General features: G+C 38.2%; 2 protein-coding genes across 10 annotated transcripts in view; one reads left to right on the forward strand and one right to left on the reverse strand.

Annotated features, from left to right (window-relative positions):
- Nucleotides 1-2,452: 2,452 nt before the first annotated feature.
- On the reverse strand, nucleotides 2,453-22,833 carry si:dkey-34d22.1 (discoidin, CUB and LCCL domain-containing protein 1). Its single transcript, XM_056763260.1, has 15 exons — nucleotides 22,664-22,833; nucleotides 16,821-17,042; nucleotides 14,877-15,014; nucleotides 11,735-11,786; nucleotides 11,572-11,644; nucleotides 10,327-10,460; nucleotides 9,526-9,563; nucleotides 7,662-7,838; nucleotides 7,447-7,559; nucleotides 7,182-7,353; nucleotides 6,892-6,978; nucleotides 5,747-5,840; nucleotides 5,270-5,310; nucleotides 5,071-5,178; nucleotides 2,453-3,358 (listed from the first exon to the last, which is right to left on the reverse strand). The coding sequence occupies exons 1-15, from the start codon at nucleotides 22,764-22,766 to the stop codon at nucleotides 2,943-2,945; spliced, it is 1,968 nt and encodes a 655-aa protein (XP_056619238.1). The 5' UTR covers nucleotides 22,767-22,833; the 3' UTR covers nucleotides 2,453-2,942.
- Nucleotides 22,834-25,951: 3,118 nt separating this feature from the next.
- The window catches only part of ptprub (protein tyrosine phosphatase receptor type Ub), a 184,330-nt gene continuing 183,516 nt past the window's right edge, over nucleotides 25,952-26,765 (forward strand). For all 9 annotated transcript variants that reach the window (XM_056762139.1, XM_056762142.1, XM_056762145.1 and 6 more), the window contains exon 1: nucleotides 25,952-26,233. In XM_056762139.1, the coding sequence (XP_056618117.1) occupies nucleotides 26,164-26,233 (70 nt within the window). In that variant the 5' untranslated portion in view covers nucleotides 25,952-26,163. The remainder of the gene's footprint in view (nucleotides 26,234-26,765) is intronic.

A 26,765-nucleotide genomic window follows, 5' to 3' on the forward strand; every position in this document is an offset into this window, starting at 1 on the left:
GAAAACATCTGCTAAACCTCTTAGAAAGAGCAGTTTTTCATCCATTCTAAATCCTAAACTTTGTACAGACGTCTTATAGATGTCTATTTGACAGCGGACATCTCCGAGATGTATTGCAGATAAGCAAACTACAGTATGTATTGCAGATGTCTTCCAGTGAACGTCACTGCACGCGAGAAACCCGGCAAGTCTCAAACTACCATGTAAACGCGGTTTGACACCGGGTTATTTACATAATGCAGTGGTTCTCAAACTTTTTTGGCTTAAGTACCCCTTTTTATGATTTTTTCAAGCCAAGTACCCCTTGACCAGACAACAACATTTTACCATAAAATGCAGTGGGATGAAGTCAAACAGTTATTATATCTACATTTATTAATTTTTTATGCATCTTTGTGTAATCCCTTTTCATATAAAAATACTATTATCATAATTTATTGATTTTCACTATGATATCCTAAATGTCACTTTCTCTCACGAACCCCCTGCAGTACCCCTGGGGGTACGCGTACCCCTATTTGAGAACCACTGCCATACTGTAGCTACATGCACACACATGTTTCTTTTTAATCCGGTTTTTGATAGACATCCGTTTATTTTGTGCATGTAAACGCGCAATATTCAAACTCAAAAGCTGCTTACCAGAAGATAACATGACACAGTATCAAAAAGCTCCAACTGCACCGACACTCCGGGTTCCACTTCTTGGTAATGAATTTTAAAATCCACCCCAATGGTCGTGTTGCAAGAAAAGGAAACGACCCCTCCGTGAAGCGCAGTCATATGGATGTCTTGCCCAAATTATTGTCGCCTAGCAAGATGATTTTAAAAGTGTAAAGAGAGTCAATGAGATCCATTACGAGTTTGTCCTCAGAATGCGCAAAGAAGCAGAAGTGGATGTAGTTGTCTGACCAGAGTTCATTCGTTCATATTCAACCCAATATTTCATTTTAAACACAGACAGAGGTGAGTAAATATTTCTTCTTGTGATGTTTCTCAGAAAAGTTTACTGATGGGGTTAGGGCTCGTCTCATTCTGTTTTTTAATTTTCATGTTTTCTTGTAGATGGGAGGGATTTAAATGAAAGGCTGAAAAAACTATTTTTTTAGCATGTCTCTAGCATGTAGCATGAATGAATAAACAATTGCTTTCACTTTATCTGCAAAAGATTTTAGGCTTTCCTTTCATCTGATGGTGGATGTCCTGTTGATTTAAATTACTAAACGAATATTATTGAGTGCTCAGTTTAAATAGGTGAAGTATTATTCTCTGCGACATATAATGTTAATTTCAGAATAAATGAATATAGTTCAATTTAGAAAAGAAGACTTTTCTGAGAAACCAAAATAATTTGTCGTATCATTCATAGTTTTTGAAATTATACTTCCATTGCGCTTAGTTGACTTGCAAAAAAGGATAAACTACTACTACTATTATAAAATCAACCTGTAACATTTTTGTACGAAAAGTTTATTTCATAAGTTTAACAAAGTAAAATATGTTGAATACTTTAGTGGTTTAAAAGAAGTTACAGATATAAAACATCGTCATTTACATTAAATACAAATATTGTCAACTGAACAATATGTAACTTGCCACACTGTATTGACCTGTATGTTGTCACAAATAAGTGTTACATTTTGTTGTTTTTTCACTGCAATAAACACCATGACTGAAGCAACATTACATGTAAACTTTTGAGTTACCCATACATGTGAACTATTGTTAAACCTTGACAGTATGATAGAAATTAGGAATGCACCGTATGCGAATTTTGGCCGATAACGGTAACCGATAATTCTTAAACATTGGAAGCCGATAACCGATATATTGGCCGATATACAGTATCTAAATATTAATACGAAATTCTAATATTACGTCAGATCAATTTAAAAAGTATATTTTAAACAGAAATGTCAGGGTTCTGTAAAGTATGTTCATTTCTATGCACTCAATATTTGGTTGGGCCTCCTTTTGCATGAATTACTGCATCAATGCAGCGTGGCATTGGGTTGCTTTGATGTTTAAGAAATGAGGTAATGAGGTCTAAATAAAAACAGGACTTATGACAACACTGACAATTTTTTCCAGAAGAGGGCAGTACTACTGGATGCATTCAAGGTTGCAAGCTGGCAATAGAACCAAAAAAGAGTTTGCCAGTTTGCAGAGGTGGGCTCATTTAGTCTGATTGCTAACAATGAAAGAGCACAGAAATGGCACGTTATGTTATAAAAACATTTATAATGAGCAATATAATCTCTGTCTTAAATTAATCAAACGTGACCTTATGTTTAAAATGAAATAATAATAAATTAAATAAGACAAATAATACTTTAAAAAATGATGAATCGTTGGATCACAAATCTGGAAAAAAAAGGTTAAACTACTACTACTATTACAAAATCAACCTGTAACATTTTTGTATGAAAAGTTTATTTCATAAGTGTAACAAAGTAAAACATGTTGAATACTTTAGTGGTTTAAAAGAACACAGACATACTTTAGAGTAATGTTTTGATTAGTTATTATAAAACATTGTCATTTACATTAAATACAAATATTGTCAACAAAACAACACAAAAACAAAGATTTACAAAAAACTATTCTCTCAAGTCTTACATTTGTATTGCCAACCAAAAAAACGACGTGCCAGTCAATGGTGCTATTTAACGCACCGAAATTCATTGTGTGAGGCACTAGATTGGGTTATAAACGGCAATAAAATGGCACATAATGTGTAAATCAATGTTCAATTTATAAATACATGCTCCATGTGCACAGTACTTAATTTGTGTTCACTTTTTTGCCGGCCACCTTTATGCACAGCTGCAATACAACTGTTTTGAATAAGATTAGCTAATGTCTTTCTCTTTTTAGAAACGCAGAGATGCTCTTTAACAGAGCAAGGCACATGTGTCTTCAGTAGGTGATGCCACGGAGGCTCAAAGTGGCTCATGGTAGGTATGCAACAGTGGTTCTACTGTCTGGGCGTAGATCACATTAGCCTTACATAGGTAAGTATTATGTATGACTGGAGTACAGTACCCGTTAGAGATCACTCTGTGGGCGGGGCAGTCATACTGTTGATCTGATGATGTGCCTTGTGTGGATCGACACGCTGATAGTTTGGTGTTATGATGGCTGTCCAGTGGTGGGGATGTGAGGGAGTCTATGGGAAATTCCCCAAAAGGTGTTGCATATTCTGGTTCGGGGGGAAGAGGATAGGTGTATTCAGGAACATCTCCTGGGGTGTCGTAGTGGTTGAGGGTGTAAGGAATGGTGTAGCCCTCCTCCATTTGGGGACGGAATGTGAGACCTACCATTTGCCCACTGGTGACTACATCGGGCTCAGCATAGTCTGCAAACGACAGGAAAATGATGATCATGTAAGGAATATCGTATTATTTAATATGATATTTTATTTAACATTTATGAATTTTACTGTTACTTATCTTATTTTTATGCTTACCAAATCATTTTGACAGTAGGGCTACTCCCTAAGATTATCTCAAGCTCACACAGAAAAAAAAGTATTTTCTATATAAAAATTGAATTGTTTTTTATTAAAAAAATCCATAGCATTTTTTATTAAAAATAAATAAATATATATATATATAATATAAGCAATTAGCAAATTTTTGGAACAGTTAAAATTATAAAAAATGAAAAAATGGGGCTGTCAAATTATTAATACATGTCTGTGTCCTGTGCATAATCATTTTCTATTTGTAAAAACATACATATATTTTTAAGAAAATATAAAATGAATAAATAATTTATATGATTGGTAAATATAAATAAATAAATGTAAATATTGGCTGAATATGCATACATGTATGTGTATGTGTTTACGAATACAACATGCATTTTTTGTAAACAAACTTTTATTCTGGATGCGATTAAAAGTAATCGTTTGACAGCCCTACATTATATTCATCATTTGTATCATTGTGCATTAGTCATCATATTCCACTCCCAAGTTATTGATCATTCCAGTATAGCAAATAAACCCTCTCTTTGATTGGCTCTCATACCCGGGGTCCGGCCTTTCCCTCGGCCACTTCATATGGAGATATTATTAATTTCCCACATGACCTCACCGGCCACCCACCACACTGTGTCCAACAGTAGTTGTGAAAGAGGCCCCACGTTCTCTCAGTCTTTGCCTCCTCCTCTCAATCCTTCACTCCCTCAGCAGGAATGCCAAGAGGGCCAAACTGCTTTAATTGAAGCGACTGGAGAAAAGACTCTGATTGTCTTGACCGCTGACCCTCTGTCCTCCTCGGCACTTTACTGAAGGGTCTGTTGGTCAGAGGGTTCTGGGGAGGGTGTTTCTCTGGCTTGAATGTCCCTAATTTGGGCTCCAATTAAAGAAGCCTTTCAGAGAACAACGCACGCTAAAGAAAGACACATTAATGCTGCCATTGAGCAACTGGTGGGCTGGCTGGTAAGAAACGGAGAAATGGAAGAATCTGCTTGTCATGCCTTTATACTACATGCCAGTATTGGTTGTACTGGTTTTGAAGGGAAAGTTCACCCCTTATGCCATTTAAAATCTACATATAACTTTTTTTGTGGAATGCAAAAGATATTTTGAGAAATGTCTTGATGTGGTTTTGTGTGCATACAGCGGAAGTCAATAGTGGGTAATTCATCAAAATATTTTATTTTGCGTTCTGCAGACCAACGAAAGTCGCACCGGTTTGAAATGACATGAATGTTTTATCTTTGTAATAATAATTTTTAACGTTGCTTTGCAAGATCCTAAGGCATCTAACACAGACTGGGGCGAGCAAGAACGAGATGGGTGGGGGTGGCTTTAACAAAGGGGTCAGAATGACTACTTGGCTTTCTCTCCACATCCATCCCGCTGTTTGAGGCACACTGACCCTCTTATTCGCCGCTATATATTAGCGGGACGTCTGGTGATCTGCAGAGCCTCTGAGAACTTTTGTACCCGGCGGCATCCTCTCTACAAACACTGCCTTGTCTCGGTTGTCGATCGAAACATTCCTTCATGAATTTCGGTATTCATTGCTATACTGGGTTGATAGGCTGAGGATGTCTTACCATTGAGAGGAGGGTTGGGGAGGGCGTCATGGATGTTCCGAACCAGAGGGAAAGACACAAGCTCTGGGTTTGTACATGGAGGTCTCTTTCCTTGAAGACCCTGATAGCCTAGAGACGAGACAAATATAGTCAGTTATGAAGCTCCAACAACACATGAAATGGAAGAGGTATAGCAAGAAACCAAACAAAAAAATGTTACCTTGGTCAACACAGGATTTCTTTATTTGTGCGTTTCTTTTTCTGAAGCAAAAAGAGAAGGGAGAAAGGTGAATGAGAGTAATGTTGTTAAAAAGCGTTATACACTCTTAAAGCGACAGTGCACCCAAAAATGAAAATTCTGTCATCAACCTTTCTTTCGCTTGCAGAACACAGAAGAACATATTTTGAAGAATGTTGTTAACCAGCACCCATTCACCCAGAAGTGAATGGGTGCCTTTCTTCAAATATCTTCTTTTGTGTTCTGCAGGAGAAAGAAAGTCATACAGGCTTGAAATGAAAAGAGGGTGAGAAAATGATGAATGAATTATTATTTTTGATCCCTTAAGAATTAAAAGTGCTACACGGTGCCACAAAAGAAACATTTTTGGAAGAACAGATGAGATCCATAAACTTTCTGGTGCACAAAAGGTTTTTGTAATGGAAAAAGGTTATTTTAAAAATGTTAAAGTAGAAATACCTTTTCCACAACAAGAGCCCTGCCAACAGGCAGCTGATACACAGGGCGGCACCCAAAACCATTCCTGCCACTAATATCACTGCCTGACTGGGGCCTGTGGAGAAGAAACATGTCATACAATAGTTCAAGAAATAACAAAAATGACCAATATTTACCTTAGCCAACCTTTACCTTAATTCCAAACCTATGTGGTGTTTTTCACTGAACACAAGGCAGATTTTATTTTGAAATAGAAAAACTCTTTCTTTATGCGAGAAATAGAATACATTTATTTATTCACTATTAGTCACTGATAGTCATTATGCCTTTTTCCGGTTTACAGAAAAATAAAGGCATGACGCAATTTTCGTCATCAGAAGGGTCCGCGGTCGTCCCTATTTTTTGAGAGTGCGCGGATGTTCAGCGTACAACAGTGCATACGCAAAAAAGTGCCCTAGTCCACTAGGGGTCAGTACACACGCAGAAAGTTTGCAGTGTGTCGTTGTCGAAGAAGAATGATACAAAACCAACACGCTGAGAACAGAAAGCTTTGAAGCATATCCTTCTCCATACTGTTTGGTTGTTGATCTTATTGTCTTGCTGTTTGCTCAGATTGATTGCAATGGCGAAAACACTTCCTCAATCATTAATTTGCCGTTGGTCTTTAAATGGCGCCACTCTGATGGTCTGTTAGAGCCCACAAACTCATTTGTATTGCGCATGTATTGAACTCTGACGTCCGTGCGCGGATGGACGCGGATGTGGAAAGTAAAGTATGCTTAGCGACATACTGTTTAAGAATGACATGAGCGTGAATGAATTAAAAAAATAAACTACATAGGTAAAACATCATTACATTAAAGGGATAGACTTTTACTCTCCCTTGCGTCATCCCGAACCTGTATAACTTTCTTCTTCAGAACACAAAAGAAGATATTTTAAGCAATATTGGAAACAAACAATATAGGCGCCCATTGACGTCCATTGTATGGACACAAAACCACTGAAACATTTCTCAAAATATCTTCTTTTGTGGTCCTCAGTAGAAAGAGTCATATACACTTTCTGAACGACATAATGTTGAGTAAAAGATAACAGGTCTTTTTTTTCTGTGAACTACCCCTTTAATAATATCAGACACATTTTAATCTGCAAATTCCCCTCACCTGAGCTTCTGGTGATGATAGGACCCTCAGTAGGAAGTGTGTCTATAGGCACAGCTTCTGTAATAACCCCCTTACTAGAGTTCAGATCTGAAAAAAGGAGAGAATTAAAATACAAAGAATTCATTTACTGTTGTTAGATTTACTGCAATGGTCAAGTTAATATCTAGATTACTGCCAATATGAGTCTTTGCATGTGTTCATGTACTATAAATATGTCTAAACAGAAGTTTACGTTGAATGCTTCTGCTCTGCAATGTAAAGGGATTCTGAATTCTTGGGCAAACCCTTACCATCTCCATGGGAACGGGGTCTGGGAAGGGCAGAAGGGCAACCCAGCACTTGCACTTGGGCGGAGGCCCTGATACGCCACTGCTGGGGTTTCAGAAGGAGATAGCGTGCTATTATTGGGGGAATGAGGCTGTTGAATGCCTTCACATGACCATCAGAAAAGCCCTCAAACACCTCAAAACAGAAAGATTATATGAATTTAGTTAAAGCAACAATACCCAATAATGCAATATCATGCAAGCATTAGACTTATGCACGGTTCATTACCTTTTTGTCTTTGCTAGATATGGCTTTGTAGACTTTCCAGTTTTTGCGGTCTTTACTGAACATGAGGGTGTAAGATTCAATGTAGGAGTGTGGTGTACCCTTTGTTATGATGCCTGGAATTCACCATACGTACAATTGTTTAATTATATCATATAATATACATTTAAACAATAAACAATGTTTGTCTCAAATGATTATCTAAAACTATAAGTGACCTGTGACACTACTCTTATTCCCCAGCTCAAGCTCCAGCCACGGCTGCTGGTCATCAGAGCTTGCGGCCCACTGATAGACCCCTTTTCCAGACCAAGAGACATCCTGACCCTCTCTGTTCACCTCCATCCACACAGAAGAACTGTTGTAAGTCAGCACCGTTAACTCTGTATCACATTCTGTACATGAAAATAAAACCACTTGTTCAAACACGTAAAGATGATCCTTTAACATGCTTCAGATCTTTATTGTAACCCTTCAGGTAAATGTCAGTATTTAAACTTCTATCCTGTGTTTATGTTTCAGCAATGTGTAGTTACAAGAGGTGATGACAGCATGTTTACGGTTTAAGTATCATGTAGCGTGTGTAACGGCATGTTATATAAACTGTCATTTCTTGGGAACCTTGAACACCGACACATACTCATCACTGCTATTAGGATCTAATTAAACTGAGAAATGTATCTTTTAAATTGAAAGGTTTCTGCAAAAACAATGACATCGTGTTGATGGCCAAAAAGTCCCAGCAAGACTTCATGGAGTTACTTTAAAGTGACAGTTCACCCAGAAATAAAACTTATGTCATCATTTACTTACCCTCGAGTTTTTCCAAATCTGTAGAATTTATTTTTTCTGATGAACAGAATGATAATGGGGAGAATGCTTGTAACCAAACAGTTCTTGGCCACCATGGACTACCATAGTAGGAAAAATGGCAATGGTAGTCAAAAGTGTCCCAGAACTATTTACTGTCCTACATTCTCCAAATCACAGAACAAAAGAAACCTTTCCTACTATTGGAGTTAATGCTGGCCATAAACTGTTTGGTTATAAGCATTCATCCAAATATCTTTCTCTGTGTTCATCAGAACAGATGACAGAATCTTCAATTTTGGTTGAACTGTTCCTTTAGGAATAGTTATTTCTGCCTTAGGGCCAAAATATAGCAAACATGTGCATAATATTGCAAATACTGTTTGTGCATATATTGCAATATGCATATAAAAATGGTTTGCAACAACTGAATCATTAAAAAACTTATATTGAATTTTGTATATTGTATATTCAAAGTTTTAGTTAGATGCAGATAGGAGAAAGACTGTATCTGATGTCTGGAAGATAATCAATAATCGGAAATAATGTTTGAAACATGGTTATAATTTTCAGTTTTTAAATATATACAGTATGAATATCGTTTACATTTATTAACTAAAACCATTTTTGATACTGATCATACACCGTAATGTTCAGCAAATTATTGTATATTGCATTCTTCTTCGATAGAGCTTGATAATCTACGCCACGCCGCGTTGAATCGGCCGCCATATTGGGAGGATGGCTGCTAGTGCGTTCAATGCAGTTTTGTTCTACTTGTTTGATTAGGAAACATAACTATGGTAGGTCGGTCTTGTTGTGTTAAAAACTGCAATACCATCACGCAGAGTATTTCAGGAAAAGCCCATGATTCTTTCATTTTCAAGATCACCCTTTATCAAACAAAACAGGTAACGGTAGAAATCAAAACAATAATAGCAGTGCCGTTTTATCCTCCCAAGATGGCGGCGCCACTGCAACATAGGGCGTGACATCAGCTTCACATTCCCTATATTTTGCAGCCTTAGTTTCTGTATTACGATGACATAGAGGATAGTATGTACAATTTGAAAAGCACAAATTTTAATGTAATAATTTATTACTTTTGTAAAATACGTAAACAATATTTAAATCTTAATTCAAATTTGTCTTATTTGCAGTTAATGAAATTATTAGAAATTATTAGTCTGGATTAGTAAATGTGTTTTAATTTAAATTGAATTTATATCTTCATAAATTATACATCAAAAGCCAGAAAATAACAGTTATTACCTCTGTGGAATACAAGCCGCTTATCTGATAAAGACCCACTGTGAAGAAAACAAAACATCTCGATTAAAAGTAAAAAGGCTTTAAGGGATATTTCACAGACAAAACAAAATTTAACGTTGATGTCTAGCATTCGTTACCCCTCTTCTGCACCTGAACCTAATGCTTGCTTTTCCGGCAAATTACTGTTGTTCCAATAGGATGCTGTCTCCTCTGTGCCGTCATTTGTTGGAAAAACAAGCCTCATGTTCATGCGCAGCAGAGGGATAACGAAAGCTAGACGTCAACTTTAATTGCACTGTCAATATGGATATTTCTCTTAAACAAACGCATTGGTTCACTTCAGAAGACCTTTGTTAGGACCACAGTGCTTTGTCGAGCAGTTCTTTGATCAATTGATGCAATTTTCGGAGCTTCAAAAAGTCAACGCCCAATCACTCCCATTCGACCGCTTGGAAGTAAAATGATATATGGTATTATAACTTCAACTGCAATATTCTTCAAGAAGAAAATCTTATTCAGTCAGGATGACTTGAGGGTGAGTAAAACATGGGGAAATCTTTTTTTCCTGTGAAATATCCCTTTAGGTATAAGCAACAAATGAAGTTTAATTCAACACTGCAAACTGCACAACGCCTAAATTTAGCTTCTGTACAACAACTTAATGTTCTGTTATTTTACATTCACATCTACAGTAACCAGACAAGAATCCTCAATGCACAATGTCTATATTTGGTTAATCTTTGAATGTGGAGCAAAGCCTTGAATGTGAATCTGCTTTTCTTTTAATGTTAGTCCACTCACGTTTTTGACAGTATTCCATTAGCAAAGTTCGACTCATACAGAGTAACGCCCCTCTGCAGGGACACCGTGATCTTTCCTCCCAGACTGTCTAAAATAATCCCTGCGTGGATTGCAGCTTTGCACAAAACGGAGGTCTAGAAATGCACAAAATCATGTGTTAAAATATTGCAACAAAAGTATTTTAGAGTACATGAGATTTACAAATGACATTTCATGCAGTGTGTGAAGTTGCCGTGTTTGAAAGTAATCAGTCTGCCAAATTGTAAATCCGAAGGTGAATGAATAACAAAGTTATTGTCTTGGAAAAAAGGGAGTCGACTCTGAATCACGCAAACGAGTCGTCCTTAGTCCGATTCGCGAACACCACGGATGTACGTTAATACATATAGTCCCCGCCTACGTTTTGCTAGGACTACCCACAAACACTGTAGCTCATGAGACTCATTCACGGTAGACCAATCACAGCGGAGTAGACCATCTGACCAATAACATGACAATAGGCTAGCGGAAAGAAGGGGATTAGATGGATGATTCGCTGACCGAATCATTTGAGAGTCAGTCAAGAAGTAAGGTAAGAAAACTGCCAATTATTACGAAATAATAGTGTTTTACACTTTGTATGTGTAGAGGAGTAGTCATATCACGGAGGAGATTGGGAGCATAAGAGGACGAGCGACCGGACAGTCAATGAGAGAGGACCAGGCCTGGATTTTAGTTGTGGTTTGTTTTATTCGCCGGCAGTTGTCCATGAGGGGCTGCGGGATGTCTTTTTACTTTGTTGTCATGTAATTGAATGTTTAAATATTTGCTGGTTCCCGTCTCCTTCCTTCCTTTTATTGAATATTACTACAGTATGTACATAAACTTGTTGTTGGACACTCCATAAACCAAAGTAGGACCTTAAAAATCCCTAGTTATGTAGTCTAACATTTTCAGTCACTCATAAACATTACTTTACCATACTTAGATAAAACTTCACACAAAATGGAGAAACCTGTCACCTTTACATTTGATATATAAATGAAACCATTCACGTTAAAGATCAGTAAACTGTGTGTTTTGAATATTTTGAGTACGAGTAAATGATGTTCTTTTTGGGTGAATTATTATTTGGTGCCTATTGTAAGCTACTACAAACAGCTTGTGGTAACAATCCATAAAAGGCAATACATTCAAATGGCATGACTCATAATAATCCCTCTATTGCACACAGATACAAAGCCCAGACTGTGATGAAAAGCTTACATCACGATATCCCTGCCCATGCCAGCCCCAGATCTCTCCTGCGACACCTTTGCAGCCTGCAGGACAGAATGCACTGGAACAGGATTCAGATATTAAACATTGAAAAGTGACATACGAGAAGTGATAAATGTGAACTAGGTGTTAACATCGGGTCACTTTTTACCTGATCTGCTGAGATGAGAAGTGTGTTCCACGATGGAGGCATGAAATGAGTTCTGTGAGATAAAGATAGTCATGTAAAGTTGATAAAAGTTACTTCTTGAAAAGCTAAATGTCTTCATTTAAATAACTCTTACTTGTGATGTAATCTAAGTCTGTGAATCCAGGCCTATATTACGCAATGTTATTGATGATTTCGTATAAACTCACAGGATGCGAGTCAGGATTTATCACACAGCACAGCCGGGGCTTCACATAAACAACCGAATACACAACAGGAAAGCAAGGAACATACAAACCTCTTCTGTTCACTTCTCAGAAATGTCTGAACCTCTGGAACATCTGACTGTACATTGACCTCACAGGATCTTTTCCGGGAAGTTGCTTTTAAAGGAGTAGTTCATTTTCAAAATACATTTCCTTAGTCAAAGAGAAATGAAGGTTTTTGATGAAAACATTCCAGGATTTCTCCATATAGTGACTTCAATGGACTCCAAACGGTTGAAGGTCAAAATGACAGTTTCAGTGCAGCTTCAAAGGGCTTTACATGATACCTGACAATGAATAAAGGTCTTATCTAGCGAAACGATTGGTCATTCTTTTTATTACAACATCCAGGATACACATGAAATGACCATTTTAAACAATAACTGACACAAAGACATTTGAATATGTGTCATTGAACATTCAACAACCTTTGAACGGTCTTCCTCCTCCACATTTGTAAACAATGACTCGGTGCATTTACATTTATGCATTTGGCAGACGCTGTTATCCAAAGCGACTTACAGTGCTTTTAGTCTATACATGATTTTCTTTTACTATTGTGTGTCGAACCCACAACCTTGCGTTGTTAGCGCAATGCTCTACCAACTGAGCTACACAGAAACACAGTACTTTGGTACTTCCGCCTACGTCAAGCGTTACCATTTCAACATTCTCACGTATTTCGTCAAGTCATGAACGCGCAGTACAGAGCCTGGCGAACATTTGTGTTTATAAAGCATATACATTTTAATTTTTAAAGAAAATGACAGATTGTTTTGCTAAATAAGACCTTAATTCATCGTCTGGTATCGTGTAAAGTCCTTTGAAGCTGCACTGAAACTTTCGTTTTGACCTTCAACTGTTTGGAGTCCATTGAAGTCACTATATGGAGAAAAATCCTGGAATGTTTTCATCAAAAACTTTCATTTCTTTTCGACTAATGAAACAAATACATAAACATAAGTAATGTAATTGATCATGAAAATTTATTTTGAAAGTGAACTACTCCTTTATCTCTTAGCTAAACTGTGTTTGGCATTTTGTTTAATCTTGAAACTGAGATTTGTGCATAACAACCAATCGGTTGTTGTTATGAGTGTAAGTGTGGTCAGGTGATGGTTAAGTTGTCATACTGTGCTTGTCTATGCAGGAAGAGTGTGCACACGGCATTCCATCAGCTCTGGGGCCTCTCCTTATTCAGGCCAGGAGAGGCCGTCTGCTGCCCTGCTTACAAAGCAAACACTCTGAACCTCAGCCAAGGAGTAGAGCTGCATTCCTATCAGTCACCCTGAGACACTCTTCAGAGTCTACCTCACACATTATATCACAGTCTAAGCGCCCCAGAGTCCTCCATAGTTCCAATTTTATGACATTATTGTGCTGTTTTTAACTGACCGCCAACAGACTAAATGCACGCAGGGTGATGACGTACGTCTGCTAACCCACTACCTCTCTCACAGCGCCAAGGTCGTTTTTGACCAAGCGATAAGAATATGTTTACTAAGAAAACGTTCAAATCGACAGCTGTGCATTGTTTAGTGCCTGTGATCGTGTAAAAAGTTGATTTACTTTTCATATTTGTAGATGTAGCTTGAACCGTGTAGCTTGACGCCTTTCCCCCATTGGTTGTCGATGTATGATGTAGTGTTTGGATTATTTGACTCCATAGGTGTATCTTGAGTGAAAAACACCATAAGACGCTACGTGCGGCGGTTGTAACTGAACTGGCTGAGACAAACCCGGAAGCGGCCGTGCGGTGTATTAAAGAGCTCTAAAAACCATTATAAAACAGTACGTTCTGGTCCTTGATTCTGATTGGCTGAGCCAAGTTCTTAGCCGTTATAAAATACCCCGATTTATAACAGCTGACCGCATTACATAGCGTAAATATCATTTTATTTACTTTATTTTATTGCTACACATAGGGATATCCATTTTATAAAAGCAATAAGCCCCAAGAAGCCGTGGGAAACAGTGCATTTTATAACAGCTAAGGGGGTTTTGGCATGACGTGAAACGGCCTTAGCTGTAATAAAATGCACTGCAACCCACTTCTTTGCGGGGCTTATTGGTTTATTTACTGACATTTGTCGCCAAGCAAGACAGATTGACAGCCAGCCTGAAACGGTGGAATGATACAAACTATAAAAATGTCAAGTGTGTTATAAGAAATGAAAGTATGACAACATGTTGAGGTGATAGTTCACTGCAAAATTTCGTCATCGTTTTCTCATCCCCTGGTCATTCAAACTTGTATGACTGTAACACAAAAAAATATATTTTGTAGAATGTTGGTAACCGAACAATGGGAACGACCCATTCACGTCTATTGTACGCCGTCGTTTGGTTCCCGACATTCTTCAAAATTTCCTTTTTTGTGTGTTTTGCAGAAGAAACAAAGTCTAACAGGTCTGAAATGACAAGCGAGGGGAAATGATGACAGAATGATCATTTTTGGGTGAACTATCCCTCTTAAGTAAATGTTGACATACAGAGGTGACTTTGTTAACTACCGTTATGACACATGTTGTAAAGTTGTTTATTTAGCAATCCAAACATGCTGATATCTGATAGGGTGTTTCAGAAATAAAGTTGGATATGCGAGTGAACAGTATTTGAGATTAGGATGGGAACTACTCCCAGTCCCAGTCAGCCGGAATGCTGTTTATTGAGTCAGCTTTACATTTGGAGAACAAACAGTCCGTGCCTTGTTTACTCTGGACTTATACAATACAGGACAGGAGGCACTTGGTATTATATGAGCTTACATTTTTAACCAATTTCACAATATAACGCATGTTGATAGATAAGGATTTTGCATGACTTATGTTTAAAGGGTTTGTGGGAGAAGATGAAGAATGAAGACGCTGAGCTGTTACCTGATTGCTGATTGGTTGAGTAGGACATGACAAAGCCCCGCCCTGAGCGGTGAGCACCGGAGATGAAATGCACTGTAACTTCATTGGTACTCACAGACACGTTTCTCTTTGAGGCGGCCAGCTTGCCACACAGAGGACCTGTGAAACACCGTCACATACAGACTGAATAAACAGATATGGGACTCTTAACTGTACATTTGTTTATCATATGTATCATGAATGGCAAGTTGTGGGTCTATGGAAAAGCTGAGTGTACACTTAATGGCATAGTTCACCCAAAAATACAAATTCTGTCATCATTTACTCACCCTCGATTTGTTCAAAACCTATTAAATAGATTTCTTTGTTCTGATGAACACAGAGAAAGAAATTTGGAAGAATGCTTGTAACCGAACCGTTCTTGGCCACCATTGACTCCCATAGTGGGGGAAAATTACAATGGTAGTCAAAAGTGCCTCTACATTCTTCAAATTAATCTTCTTTGTGTGTTTAACAGAACAAAGAAATTTACAGAGAATCTTTTGCTATTATGGTAGTCAATGGTGGCCAAGAACTGTTTGGTTACAAGCAATCTTCCAAATATCTTGAATTTGGCCAAAACCAGGTAAAAACGTGCACTACTTTCACTACTAAGAGTAGTTTTAGACAATGAAAAACTGAACTTTTTCCTTGGCGTTTTTGAAACATTCATGTACACATGACAGCGTTATCAAAATGATCTGCATCTGGGAAAACAAATAAAAACGCTTTACTATGCATGCCAGGCCAGTGGAAGGCGCTGTTGCCCTATAAAAAACACAACATGCCTGCGCGATATGTGTCGTGATTCACGCTAATTACACATGTCTAAATCGATTCTGAATTCGTTTTGATGTTTTATCCACAGCTCTTCCGTGAACTACAGCACTTTGATCAGTAGCAAGTAATGCTCGATCTAAAATCACTAAGAGATTGAGTCGTTTATAACCAACATTTGAAAAAAGCAACACTTGTCAAACATCATTACTATAAATATAATTTATTATCATGAAAATACCTGAAAAGGTTTGAAGAACAGCGATAGAATATGACCACAGGCATTTCTTGGAACTAATTGTTCTTCTTCTGTTTCGCATATTTGGAGTTTCTGTGCAAGAGTGCCTTCTGGACAAGAATCGCACGATGTACCCTAGCGCACATACTCTTTTTTAAATTAAAAGCGCTTTTATATCTTTCCACGCCAGCCTTTTTAAAAAAAGTTGCACTGATTGCCATAATAACTTGTCTTTGGCGGGGAACAGTTTTTTTTAAATGACGAGATAGCTTGTCAAAGGTGTTGAAAGAGTTAATACATTCTGTCGGCGTGCATGTATGTTTATAGTTTGTGGATATAAATACTATGTCTCCGCTGGTCGTAGTGGTGAAGTAAATCTACTTTTTGCTGGAGAAATGATAATAATTATGTCACGCAGTACAAACATGCATCACGGAGGCGTTTTTAAGAACATGCTTTGCGCATGCCTACAGACTGAACGTGTGATAGGCATCCACACATTATACACATTATAAAATAGTGCAGCAGCATTAGTGTATGTTAAAGTTAACACACATTCCTGCTTGTTTATCACCATAAAAGGCTCCCACCTTCTAGTGCACGCTTGTGTGCATGGAATAATTATGCTATGGTGCATTGCCCTTCTGCTGTGTGTGTGTTGGCACTCAAGCAGAATTTGACCATGAGAGTGCCAGTCAAGTAATCGCCATGCTACAGCTGAGTGGAATGCAGAGTCCAGGCTTAAATGGTCAGGTGGCTTGGTGAAAGGTGAAGAAGCAGTGTGTGAGGTCGGCCCTTTTGCATGGCTACAGTATTATAGTTTGACAATTATAAATAACTGTAAATCTTCTAAGGGTCATTTTTGGGGCCTTTTTCGCTGAATTCCTGAGGTGCTGTGAAAATGGTCATACCCACTCTAGTGGATCCACTGCTGTCTGTGATAGTAAGCGAGCCAGCTACGCAGTCCTGGCTCCACTCCAAGTCGAAGTCCCCAAAGGTCAAGAGCAGTGTCCGGCCCACTGGGACCCTCAGGTTCCACTCACATTGGGTGTGGTTAGGATATGTTCCTGGGAAATTCCGTGAGGCCAGAGTGCCACTGGTGGGACTCAGGACTGTGTGTCCACACCCATCTCCTATAGGAAGAAGAGAGAGAGATCACATTGATGTTGACGTGGTAGAATTTATAATATTACAAAGCTTTTGCAATCTGTTCATATTTTTGTTGAGAGGCTTGTTTCCACACACAAAAATGCTATCTCTTATATTTTAGGGGAGACATGGATTATCAAATGCACTTACAAGTAACTATTGGTATGTTTCTAGCCCATGAGAAAATTAAACAGGGTGTGTTAAGTGTGTTGGTGTGAGAATGGTGGGTATTTACGAATTGCAACGTATAGCTGGGTATTAGAGCAAACGGAAGCTGTGGTAGATATAAAATGATAAATATAGATCAGGTCAAATGTCTCCGTCAAATGTCGTGCCACCTCAGACTCTCGCCAAAATCATGTTGGGTGTCTTCACAAGAAATGCTGCGTGGCGAGAGTCTGAGAGCTTTGCTCATTTGAGTAATTTAGTAAGACTGGTTAATTCAGTTGGCTATAGTGGGCTGAAAGTTAGTTGAAAATGATAAAAAGCTTTATTTGATTCAAAACATTACTGTTTAGTTGAATAAAAGTAATGTTTTATATCCCTTAACTCTTTCACCGCCATTGACGAATTATCTCGTCATTAAAAAAAAACAGTTCCCCGGCAAAGACGAGATTTTACGGCAATCGGTGTTTGTACTGTAATACAGCAGGTAGCGCTATTACACACCTTTGGGAAAAACTACAGAATCCCAGAACCAAGAACGTATATGATTTAGCGGTTTTTAATGATTGTTCTGAGTGTAATCTGGGCGGAATCTTTGACAAAAAACGTTAATTATCTCAGCTGTTTAATCAAAGTGATGCCTTTTTGAAAAAATGTAATGAAAATGTAAAAAAAAACGCTGGCGTAGGCTGGCCACCTTTTTTTAAACAGGCTGGCGGGGAATGAGTTAATAATGGTCGTTTTCATCAAATTTTATTAGAACTTTTAATATGTCAAAGTCACTTTGGTTAAGCCACTTAAAGATACGGAAGGCCTACGTTTGTGTAAAAGATCAGGATGGCTCCACCTCCGCCTCATTTTGAGCCAGGAAAAACATGTAGATGAATGAGAATATCCAGAGTGTGAAATGATACTTTTAAATAAGGAACTCATTTATAAAACGCTCTTCAACTTTCGCTGGGGCTTTCCATAAATTGTTTAATAAGGCCATAAATCTGGTAGGGCTGGTTGATGGCAGGGCTATGTTGCAGTTGAGTAAAGGGTCAGTTCCCCAAAGTTAACCCAAAGTTTTTTAGCATGACATCATAACAGCGACCCCAAAACAACAACTGGCGACTAGTCTTCACTAAAACACTTTGATGTCATCTACATCTGTATTGGTACTGTAAATTCTGTGGAAAGTTATTTTTTGTCCATTTATGGTTTTGGCTCTGTGTGACAAACCAGAGTGATTTGTTTTTCGCTGGACTCTCATACCAACCATCTCAGTCAACTCTGATTCATTTGGGTTTACAGCTGCAGAAAGGCCAACATCTTTCCGCTTTGGTGAGACTTTATCTACAAATCATCTCGTTAATGTGAATAATCTAAATTGTTTTACGGGAAAACAAACATGACTTTGTGGTCAAGCTGTAAACTGACAACGTTCAAACACTTTTGTTATGACTCAGTTGGGTCAAGCACTGAATAGATTTTATCTGCTGTATGCTTTTTAAGATTTCCAGTGTTATTGAATTCCTTTTGGTGGTAGTTTCTTGCTTATAAGCTAACAATAGCTTGTGTGTAGTCTGTATCTTTGAGTTAAAGGGGTACTTGAAAATTATGGAAATTATGTCATCATTTCTTTGTTCTGATGAACGCAGAGAAAGATATTTGGAAGAATGCTCATAACCAAACAGATCTTGCACCCCTTTGACTCCCATATTGGAAAAAGTATGTTTTTTGTTCTCTTGAACAGAAAAGAAGACATTTTGAAGAATGTAGGACAGCAAACAGTTCTGGGGCACTTTTGATGAGCATTGTATTTCTTCCTAATATAGCAGTCAATGGGGGGCAAAATATGTGTGGTTATAAGCATTACTCCAAATATGTTTCTTTATGTTCATCAGAACAAAGAAATAGATACCGGTTTGGAACAACTCGAAGGCGTGTAAATGATGACAGCATTTTCAATTTTGGGTGAAGTATCCCTTCAAAGGGCCAATGTGTAATATTTTGGAGGATCTATGGACAGAAATACAATCTAATGTACATAACTATGAGACCTTACATAATGAAGCATTATGTTTTTACTATCTTAGAATGAGCTATTTCTATCTGAATGAATACACCGCGGGTTCGCCAAGTTGTTTCTATAGTAGCCCTAAATGGACAAACTGCTCTAGAAAAAGCGTGTTTCGTAAATACTTTATCTCCTTCAGCAAAGAAATGAGAATGTGATAACATATTAGTTCGGTGTGAGCCACCGTAGTGCTACGGAAGGGAGGGGTGAAGTGAGCTGATGGTTCCAATTCGTAACCTCACCGCTAGATGTCGCGAAATTTCACAATGGAAAAAATCTGTTTGGCATTGAAAGTTACAGTTTTCACCTAATATTTGTTATTCTAACTCACTCTTTTGACATTACCCATAACCATCGATGGAATACAATTTAGCATCATAATTAAACATAAATTTTAAGACAGAATTCTTAAAATAACTAGGGATGCACCGATCCGATACTCTGGATCGGAATTGGGGCCGATCCAGGTCTTTTTAGCTGGATCGGGTATCGGACTGACGGGTTCTCTTCAGTCCGATCCGTTGCGATACCCGTGGATGTTACTCTAAAGCTTCATAAAGGACTAACTATCAGGAAATTACCATAAACGTTGTCAGGCACTGTTTTCGATGTCATGTATTTTGATAGCTTTATGCGAGGAATAAACCAATATAGCATAATTAAAAAACTCTGACCTCCGCTGGTGCGGTCATCTGTCAATCTCAATCCAGCATGCGTGTGTCCGGGAACAGTCAGGACGTTACTCGTTCAAAAGTTTTCAATATTCTTCATAATCACTAGATAATAGATTGTGGTTTTGTTTAAAATGCATTTTGCCGGAGACTGTACTCGCTGAGTGTAATGTTATTAGATTCAAGCACTGGAAGCGGTCTATGTTATGCGTCATTCATACATAACTTTTAACTTTAGGATGGATTCAATGTTCTATGATTTAAAGACATAACATATCTCTTCTCTTTGTGTTATAACTGTTTTGAACTTGGGAAGCAAAGATCCCCGCGACAACAGGATCATCTCTATCCGGGATTCTCGTGAGTGAAGCGGGTGCATTAAGCGCATCATTCTGCGTCCAATGCGCATGACTTTAAATAACGTAGAAGCGAATGTATTAAGCGCATCATTTTGTGTCCAGGATGTGCATGAGCGAGTTTGGTGACTTTCATATTGTGATAGCTTTGTGTAATAAACAGATTTATTTGTTAAACATTTTGTAAGTATCTGTGCTTTATGAGACCACATTTTTGTTTTGTATGTATTTTTAAGTTTAATACAGCACTTAATTACATTTAAAAAAATCATACTTTTAAGTAAAAATACTTAAGTAAAGGAAAATGGTAGATTTTAATGTACTCATGGATTTAAAGTAAAAAAAACATTTGTTTATGGACTGTAGTGGAGTAAGTATGATGTGCTTCATACTGTGGGGAAATATTTTTGTCCAAAGTACTCTGATAAAGTACAGATATTTTAAAATGTACTTGAAAGTAAACATGCTTAACTATCCACCTCTGGCAATAAAAGTTAAAATATGGAAGTCTACTTTGATCATGAAAAACAGTGCTAGTATCGGATCAGAATCGGTATCGGCCGATACGCAGAATTCAGGTATCGGAATCGGATCGGAAAGGAAAAAGTAGTATCGGTGCATCCTACTTCCAATAAGTGCCTCTGTGTTGTCAGTTGTTTTATGTACATAACCTGGCGTGTCTTTTATGTCCAGTTTAGTTTTACTGTGTGCGTACTTCCCCAAATAATAGGAACAAGCCGGTCACAAACCTCCTGCTGTACTAATATTCCTGAGGAAGACACTTTGGACTTCCTATACAGCTCATTCTGTCTCTCTTAACAAGGTCGTGCTTCCTTTTAACCCTACAAAGTTCACGATTAACATCATGTGTAGCACAGCCTAAAGCAAACTTTAGATGCTGAGCTTAATTTAACTGTTTGATGTGTGCAAGTTCAGTTCAAAGAAGTAAAAAAAAGTAACGCTTGAGGATGTAAATGTCTGGGGATAATTAGAACACTTGCTGACACAGAAGAATATAACATTCCTTACGACTGAGAATTTTATAGCTGAGACTGGAACCCATGGATATCACTCCATCACCAGCAGCACTATACTATCAGGCAACGTGTAATTCTATTTTCTCTTCAGGGGATTTGCAGGCCTGTCCCTGCAGGCCTCTCATGCTGCGCAGGATGTTCGGCTGTTAAGATTGTCACTTCACAATTCGTCTACGCCAATCATACCACCACGTCGAGAATACTTGCCAATGTGTATGTACAATGACATTTCTGGACAGTATATATTCTTTACCTATGTAATGCATTCTTAATCTCAGAAACATGCTTGAAGTCTGATATAATAATATCCCTATTTACACGGAGACACGGGGGAGGACATATGACTGGAAAACTTCTTCAATAGCTCTCATAGTCTGTGAATCTGACTGTGATTCACGCTTACCCCACAAACACTGAGAAATACCATTAACAAATGCATTCTTCCTGACCATGCCGATGAAGAAAGAGATCCCCTAACTTTTAAGCGCATGCATGAATAGACATTTTCCAGTGCAGTCTGCATTTTTATAGAATTATTATTATACATTATTATAGGACTTTTCATATGGTGAGATAAAAATCTGTAAAAGATCAAATTATCTTTAAGGGATGGTTCACCCCAAAATGAAAATTGTGTCATCTTTACTCATCGTCGGGTTGATCCAAAGCTGTACAAATGCATTTGTTCTTTTGAACACAAAGGGAGATATTTGGAAGAATGTCACCAAACATCTCATCCCCCATTAACTGCCTTAGTATTTATTTTCCCGACTATGCTAATGGAGAATGAGATCTGTTTAGTGACTGACATTCTTCCAAATATCTTCCTTCGTGTTCAGCAGAACAAAGAAAGTTTTTCAGGTTTAGAACAACCCGAGGGTGAGTAAATTATGACACAATTTTCATATTTGGTGCAAATATCGCTTTAAGAAAGAGACTGGATCAAGAATGGATTAATAATGGATCAGAAATCTGACCAATATCTCCTTAAGAGTTTAACTAGACATCACAACGTCACAAACTGAGCTCAGATTTACCAAGTCTGCAATCAAAAGTCATCTTTTATTGTTAATTTCAAGATTAATTTAAGCCTTCCTCAGATTTAACCAAATCAAGGTTTTATCCATACAATATTATGTTGAGTGACATACACATTACAGCTTCAATTTATGTATTGTTTCTAGATTATATAGACCGATACATTATACAGAGAGATAGATTGAGATTTCTCTGTATAGGCTACATCAAATTACATACATACTATATACGTTAAGGTTGCATTTATTATGTATAAAATAATAATGCGTAACCTACCCCTTTGCCCGCATACCAACGCCATAGTTTCGATGCTGATAATAAGCCAAATCCTAGAGGACAATTCAAAAACATCCCTAATATCTCCATTTCTCTTGTGCATATTTTCCTCTTTGATATCCTTTCACTGACCCCACCGTTCAATTTAATGCCATGAGTTCGGTACCGAGTGTCTCGCGCTTCTAGTGTAAGTTGAAGCAGGAGTTGCCCGCCCCTTCCCCGAGTGTCCAAGAGTTCATGTCGGCTGTTCTTTGCTTACTGGATACATGTTTTATAACTTTTATCTGCTCACAGTGCTTTTTAACTGTAACTACTAAATTCCTTTCCAACAATAGTAATAAATTGCAAATAATAAGAGCATCGAGATAATTAGAAAGTTCAGACACGCATTCATTCATGCGTTGTTTGCCAGGCAATATAAGAGCGCCACCCTCAGGCTCATATTGCGCAAGTACACTAGAGCTCCGCAAAAGGTTCTATGCATGTGTTCAGTCAAATTAATGTCGAGGACCCCCCCTCTGGAATTGATATAGATTTTACAATAGAAAAAAATGTTTTTAAAGAGAAGACAGATGTAACGTAACAATAGGACGCATTTGCGGATGTCTGTCGTATTAAATTAAAATGAATAACATAAATGTTTCCTTTCTTGAATTGTAGATTTTAATTGTAATGTCTGCTGTGTTACTCTATAATGTTGATATAATGTTTTAATAAGTGATGGGAAAATTGTCAAAAACATTTTACATTTGTTTAACTCTTATGGCATTGTTGAGGGTAGAACGTAACCAACTTTTACCTCTTAAAATCATGTAGAAATCATTTAAATTAATTTGACAGGTGTGCGAATGCAAAGTGTTGTCATAGCAACGTGGCATTTCCTTTTTCCTTTTCTGCTAGCATGTCCTATGAAGGACGAAGTTGAGAATCCTATACCGCACCCTTCAGAGGATGATACCTCTGGAGGACACAAGAACACAGCCTTACGAAACGAGACACAGCTACAATTGCAAGAGTTTGAAAGTTCCCGGGATGCATTGCAGCATACTCCCGGTGAGTTGTGGGTAATATCAGCAGTTAGAGTGTGCATTGTTTTGCATTTTAGAAATCCTGTCGCAAGTAGTAGACCATCCAGGAATCTTTTGAATACTATTTTCAACATACTAAGATTTGTGATATACTAATTCTACTTTCGAATACTCATTAGGACGGAAAGTATGCGGATTGGAACGAAGGGATGAGTGAGCCGTTGGTTGCAATTCGCAACACCGCCGCTAGATGCCGCTAAATTTCTGAAGTGTGTTTAAAGACATCTTTACAGTTAAATAAAAATATATTTCATATGAACATTGAAGAGTGTTTACTGAATGTGCACTTGTTAATGTTATTGAGAGTAAACTGTGAAGATGGTAATACATGTAAAAAAGTGAAAAGACTGATAAATGCTCTGGGATTAATGAGAGAGGTGTCAATTATAAATTGACATAAAGAGGCATATAGCCATTGCACCATTTGTCGTTTTTTACATTTTCACCACCAGATGGCAATGAAACATAGTAATTGGTAGAGCTGCTGTGACAATCCTGTTGCATACGGTCTGACAACGTTACAGGCTGTAATCACATCTGTCTCCCAGACAGATTACAATCCAAGTGTAAAACAGCATTGAAAAATCTTCATACTGAGTAAACAGTTTCAAGCGCATAACTGAGGTTATTTTGGGACAACTGAGAAACGTACATGTTTTTATTCACAGTACACTTTTCCCTAAACACTACACGTACACGCTCACAATCTCATTGTAGGTGAGAGGAGCTCTTCATAATCCTCTCACGTTTCTCTAGAATCGAATAAAAATCTGCACGGTCCATCACTCTTTTGTCATTTATCACAAAAAAGGGTTTGTTGCTGTACCGGGGACTCCCATAACAGGACTCAAATGTCATTCTGTGGAGGAGAGCGCAACTGTCTCACCTTTCATAATACTGTATAGGCCCATTTCTGATGCTCACATGGGGCACCTAAACAAATGATGAACCTCTACACAGAGCCCCATCGGTACAATGACTGTGCAAGGTCATAGAAGAGGCTGTGTGTGACTTTTTTCATGGAGATGGATTTATTTTAATACATTTTCAGTTTAGCCGTACCAATTTTGCCAATTTTTGTTAAAGGTAGGAACTCTTACTTACACATTTTCCGAGGCACTTTTATATTAAAAACGATCTACTAGTATTCTTGCATGCATGCAAGTGGCATTATAGATTTGATCGCCCAAAATAAACAAATCACACAGAAATCTTTTTTGCTCATTCTCACATCCCACACATGGGATGTGTGAGCAGTAAACACAATTAACCTGTTTGTATATCATACTATTACCCTTGACTCTTTGACATAACTTTATTTGACTAATGCTTTAATAACAGACCCTCCGATTGCTTGATCTACAACTCTGCTGATGAAATACCCTGCTATGAATACATAATAAGCAGACTGTTTGTGACAGAGAGAAAAAAGGTGCTATCGTTTATTGCTTTGTGGAAATAAATTGGTATGTGAATGGATTAGCATGTTGTTATCTGCATCTGCCATCCCTGCTGGCTGTGGGACATGGATGGACCTCAGGCTGCTGAGCTCCAAGTTGGCCCTGTTGCTTCTATTCATGACTACATAGGTAGTCCGTCTTTGTTGAGCCTAAACAGATGAACGCAAATTCATGCAACCTGTGGGACGGAGTAGATAACATGACGGTCCAGTATCTTGTGCTCCAGAACTTGCTGGCCTGGTAATGGCTATTGTTCTGGGAAACAGGAAAAAGCATGAAAGTCGAATTCTCTTACAAAATAAACCGTCGTTTTACGAATGGTGCTTTTATTCGTAGTATGACAGTTTGTAGCCCTCAATAAATTGAGTAAGCACAACAAATTAACAATACAAACGTTTTAATTTGGAATCACGCTTCTGTGTGTACCCTGCGTTCTAGACATCTCGGAATTAGGATATTTCCCACCTCAACCCGGAAAACAATTCAGGAACGGTGCTCTTTTAATCTTCATTAATACTTTCAATGTTTTAACGCAACCACATAATTTGTTGTTTTAATGTAACTTTCAAAACGTTTAATGTTAATAAATGATGTTGCTTCCGGGTTCTTGGTGGGAATATGACAAATCCGAGGTGTCTGCGCACTTCAGAATGACGCACACTTCCCAAAAGCGCCGCGTGGGGGCGTCGTCCGCACACTTTCAAGCACGCTACGCATACTCGAATGCCAGAAAGTGCGCTCGGGGAGAAAGAAACATCCCTTCCAACTGTTTATCCTGACGTCAGTTTGATCGGACCGTACGGCCCCCGTTTCACTTCACGCGACTCTCAACTGCGCTACGGCTGGATTTCAGGAATCGATGACCGGGAGTCGGTCCACAACTTCATCATCCAAACTACTGGGGTCACTGAAATGATTTCGGCTCGTTTTCCCAACTGGACTTAAACCTAAGATGAATACCTGCGCGATTCTCTTGATTCTGGCTATTCAGATTCACGCCGATAGCGTGGAGGGACCAACAGGTAAAGAGAGTCGTTTGTCTGAAGACGCTGCGCACTTGTCAAACTCTTGTTTGTTTTGGGCACTTGCGTGTACAAACGATCGTGATATGTTTGGTTTGGAGCAGAACGAGTTGTTTCGAAACTTTTCTGATAACGGTGACATTTGCTTTCGTTGGGTATTTGAAGCTCGAGTCGTGCCATGTTTTGGAGCTGTGTGTTATTCGGGACGAAATGCATGTTTTCCTCCTGTCAGGAGAACGAATCAGGGTTTTATTATAGTAAAAGTGCAGCAGTCTTGCTTTGGGCGGATGGGTTATCATACCATAGTTACAACTATGTACCTTTCGCAAAGTCTGTTTATAAGCATGGAGATGAAGTATTGACGTATTATTTTTATCATTGAAACCTGCCATGGGAAGTTCTGTAGCAGACGCGAGTGTGTGCCTTATTATGCTTCATAAGTCTGTTTAATGTTAGATATTGCGAGATCAACTTTACGCATTGTCGCGCCGCTTTACGCGTGAAACACACACGTTGTCATAAACGATGCAAA

The sequence above is a fragment of the Triplophysa dalaica genome, chromosome 12, assembly GCF_015846415.1.
Source record: "Triplophysa dalaica isolate WHDGS20190420 chromosome 12, ASM1584641v1, whole genome shotgun sequence".
NCBI classification, from domain to species: Eukaryota; Metazoa; Chordata; class Actinopteri; order Cypriniformes; family Nemacheilidae; genus Triplophysa; species Triplophysa dalaica.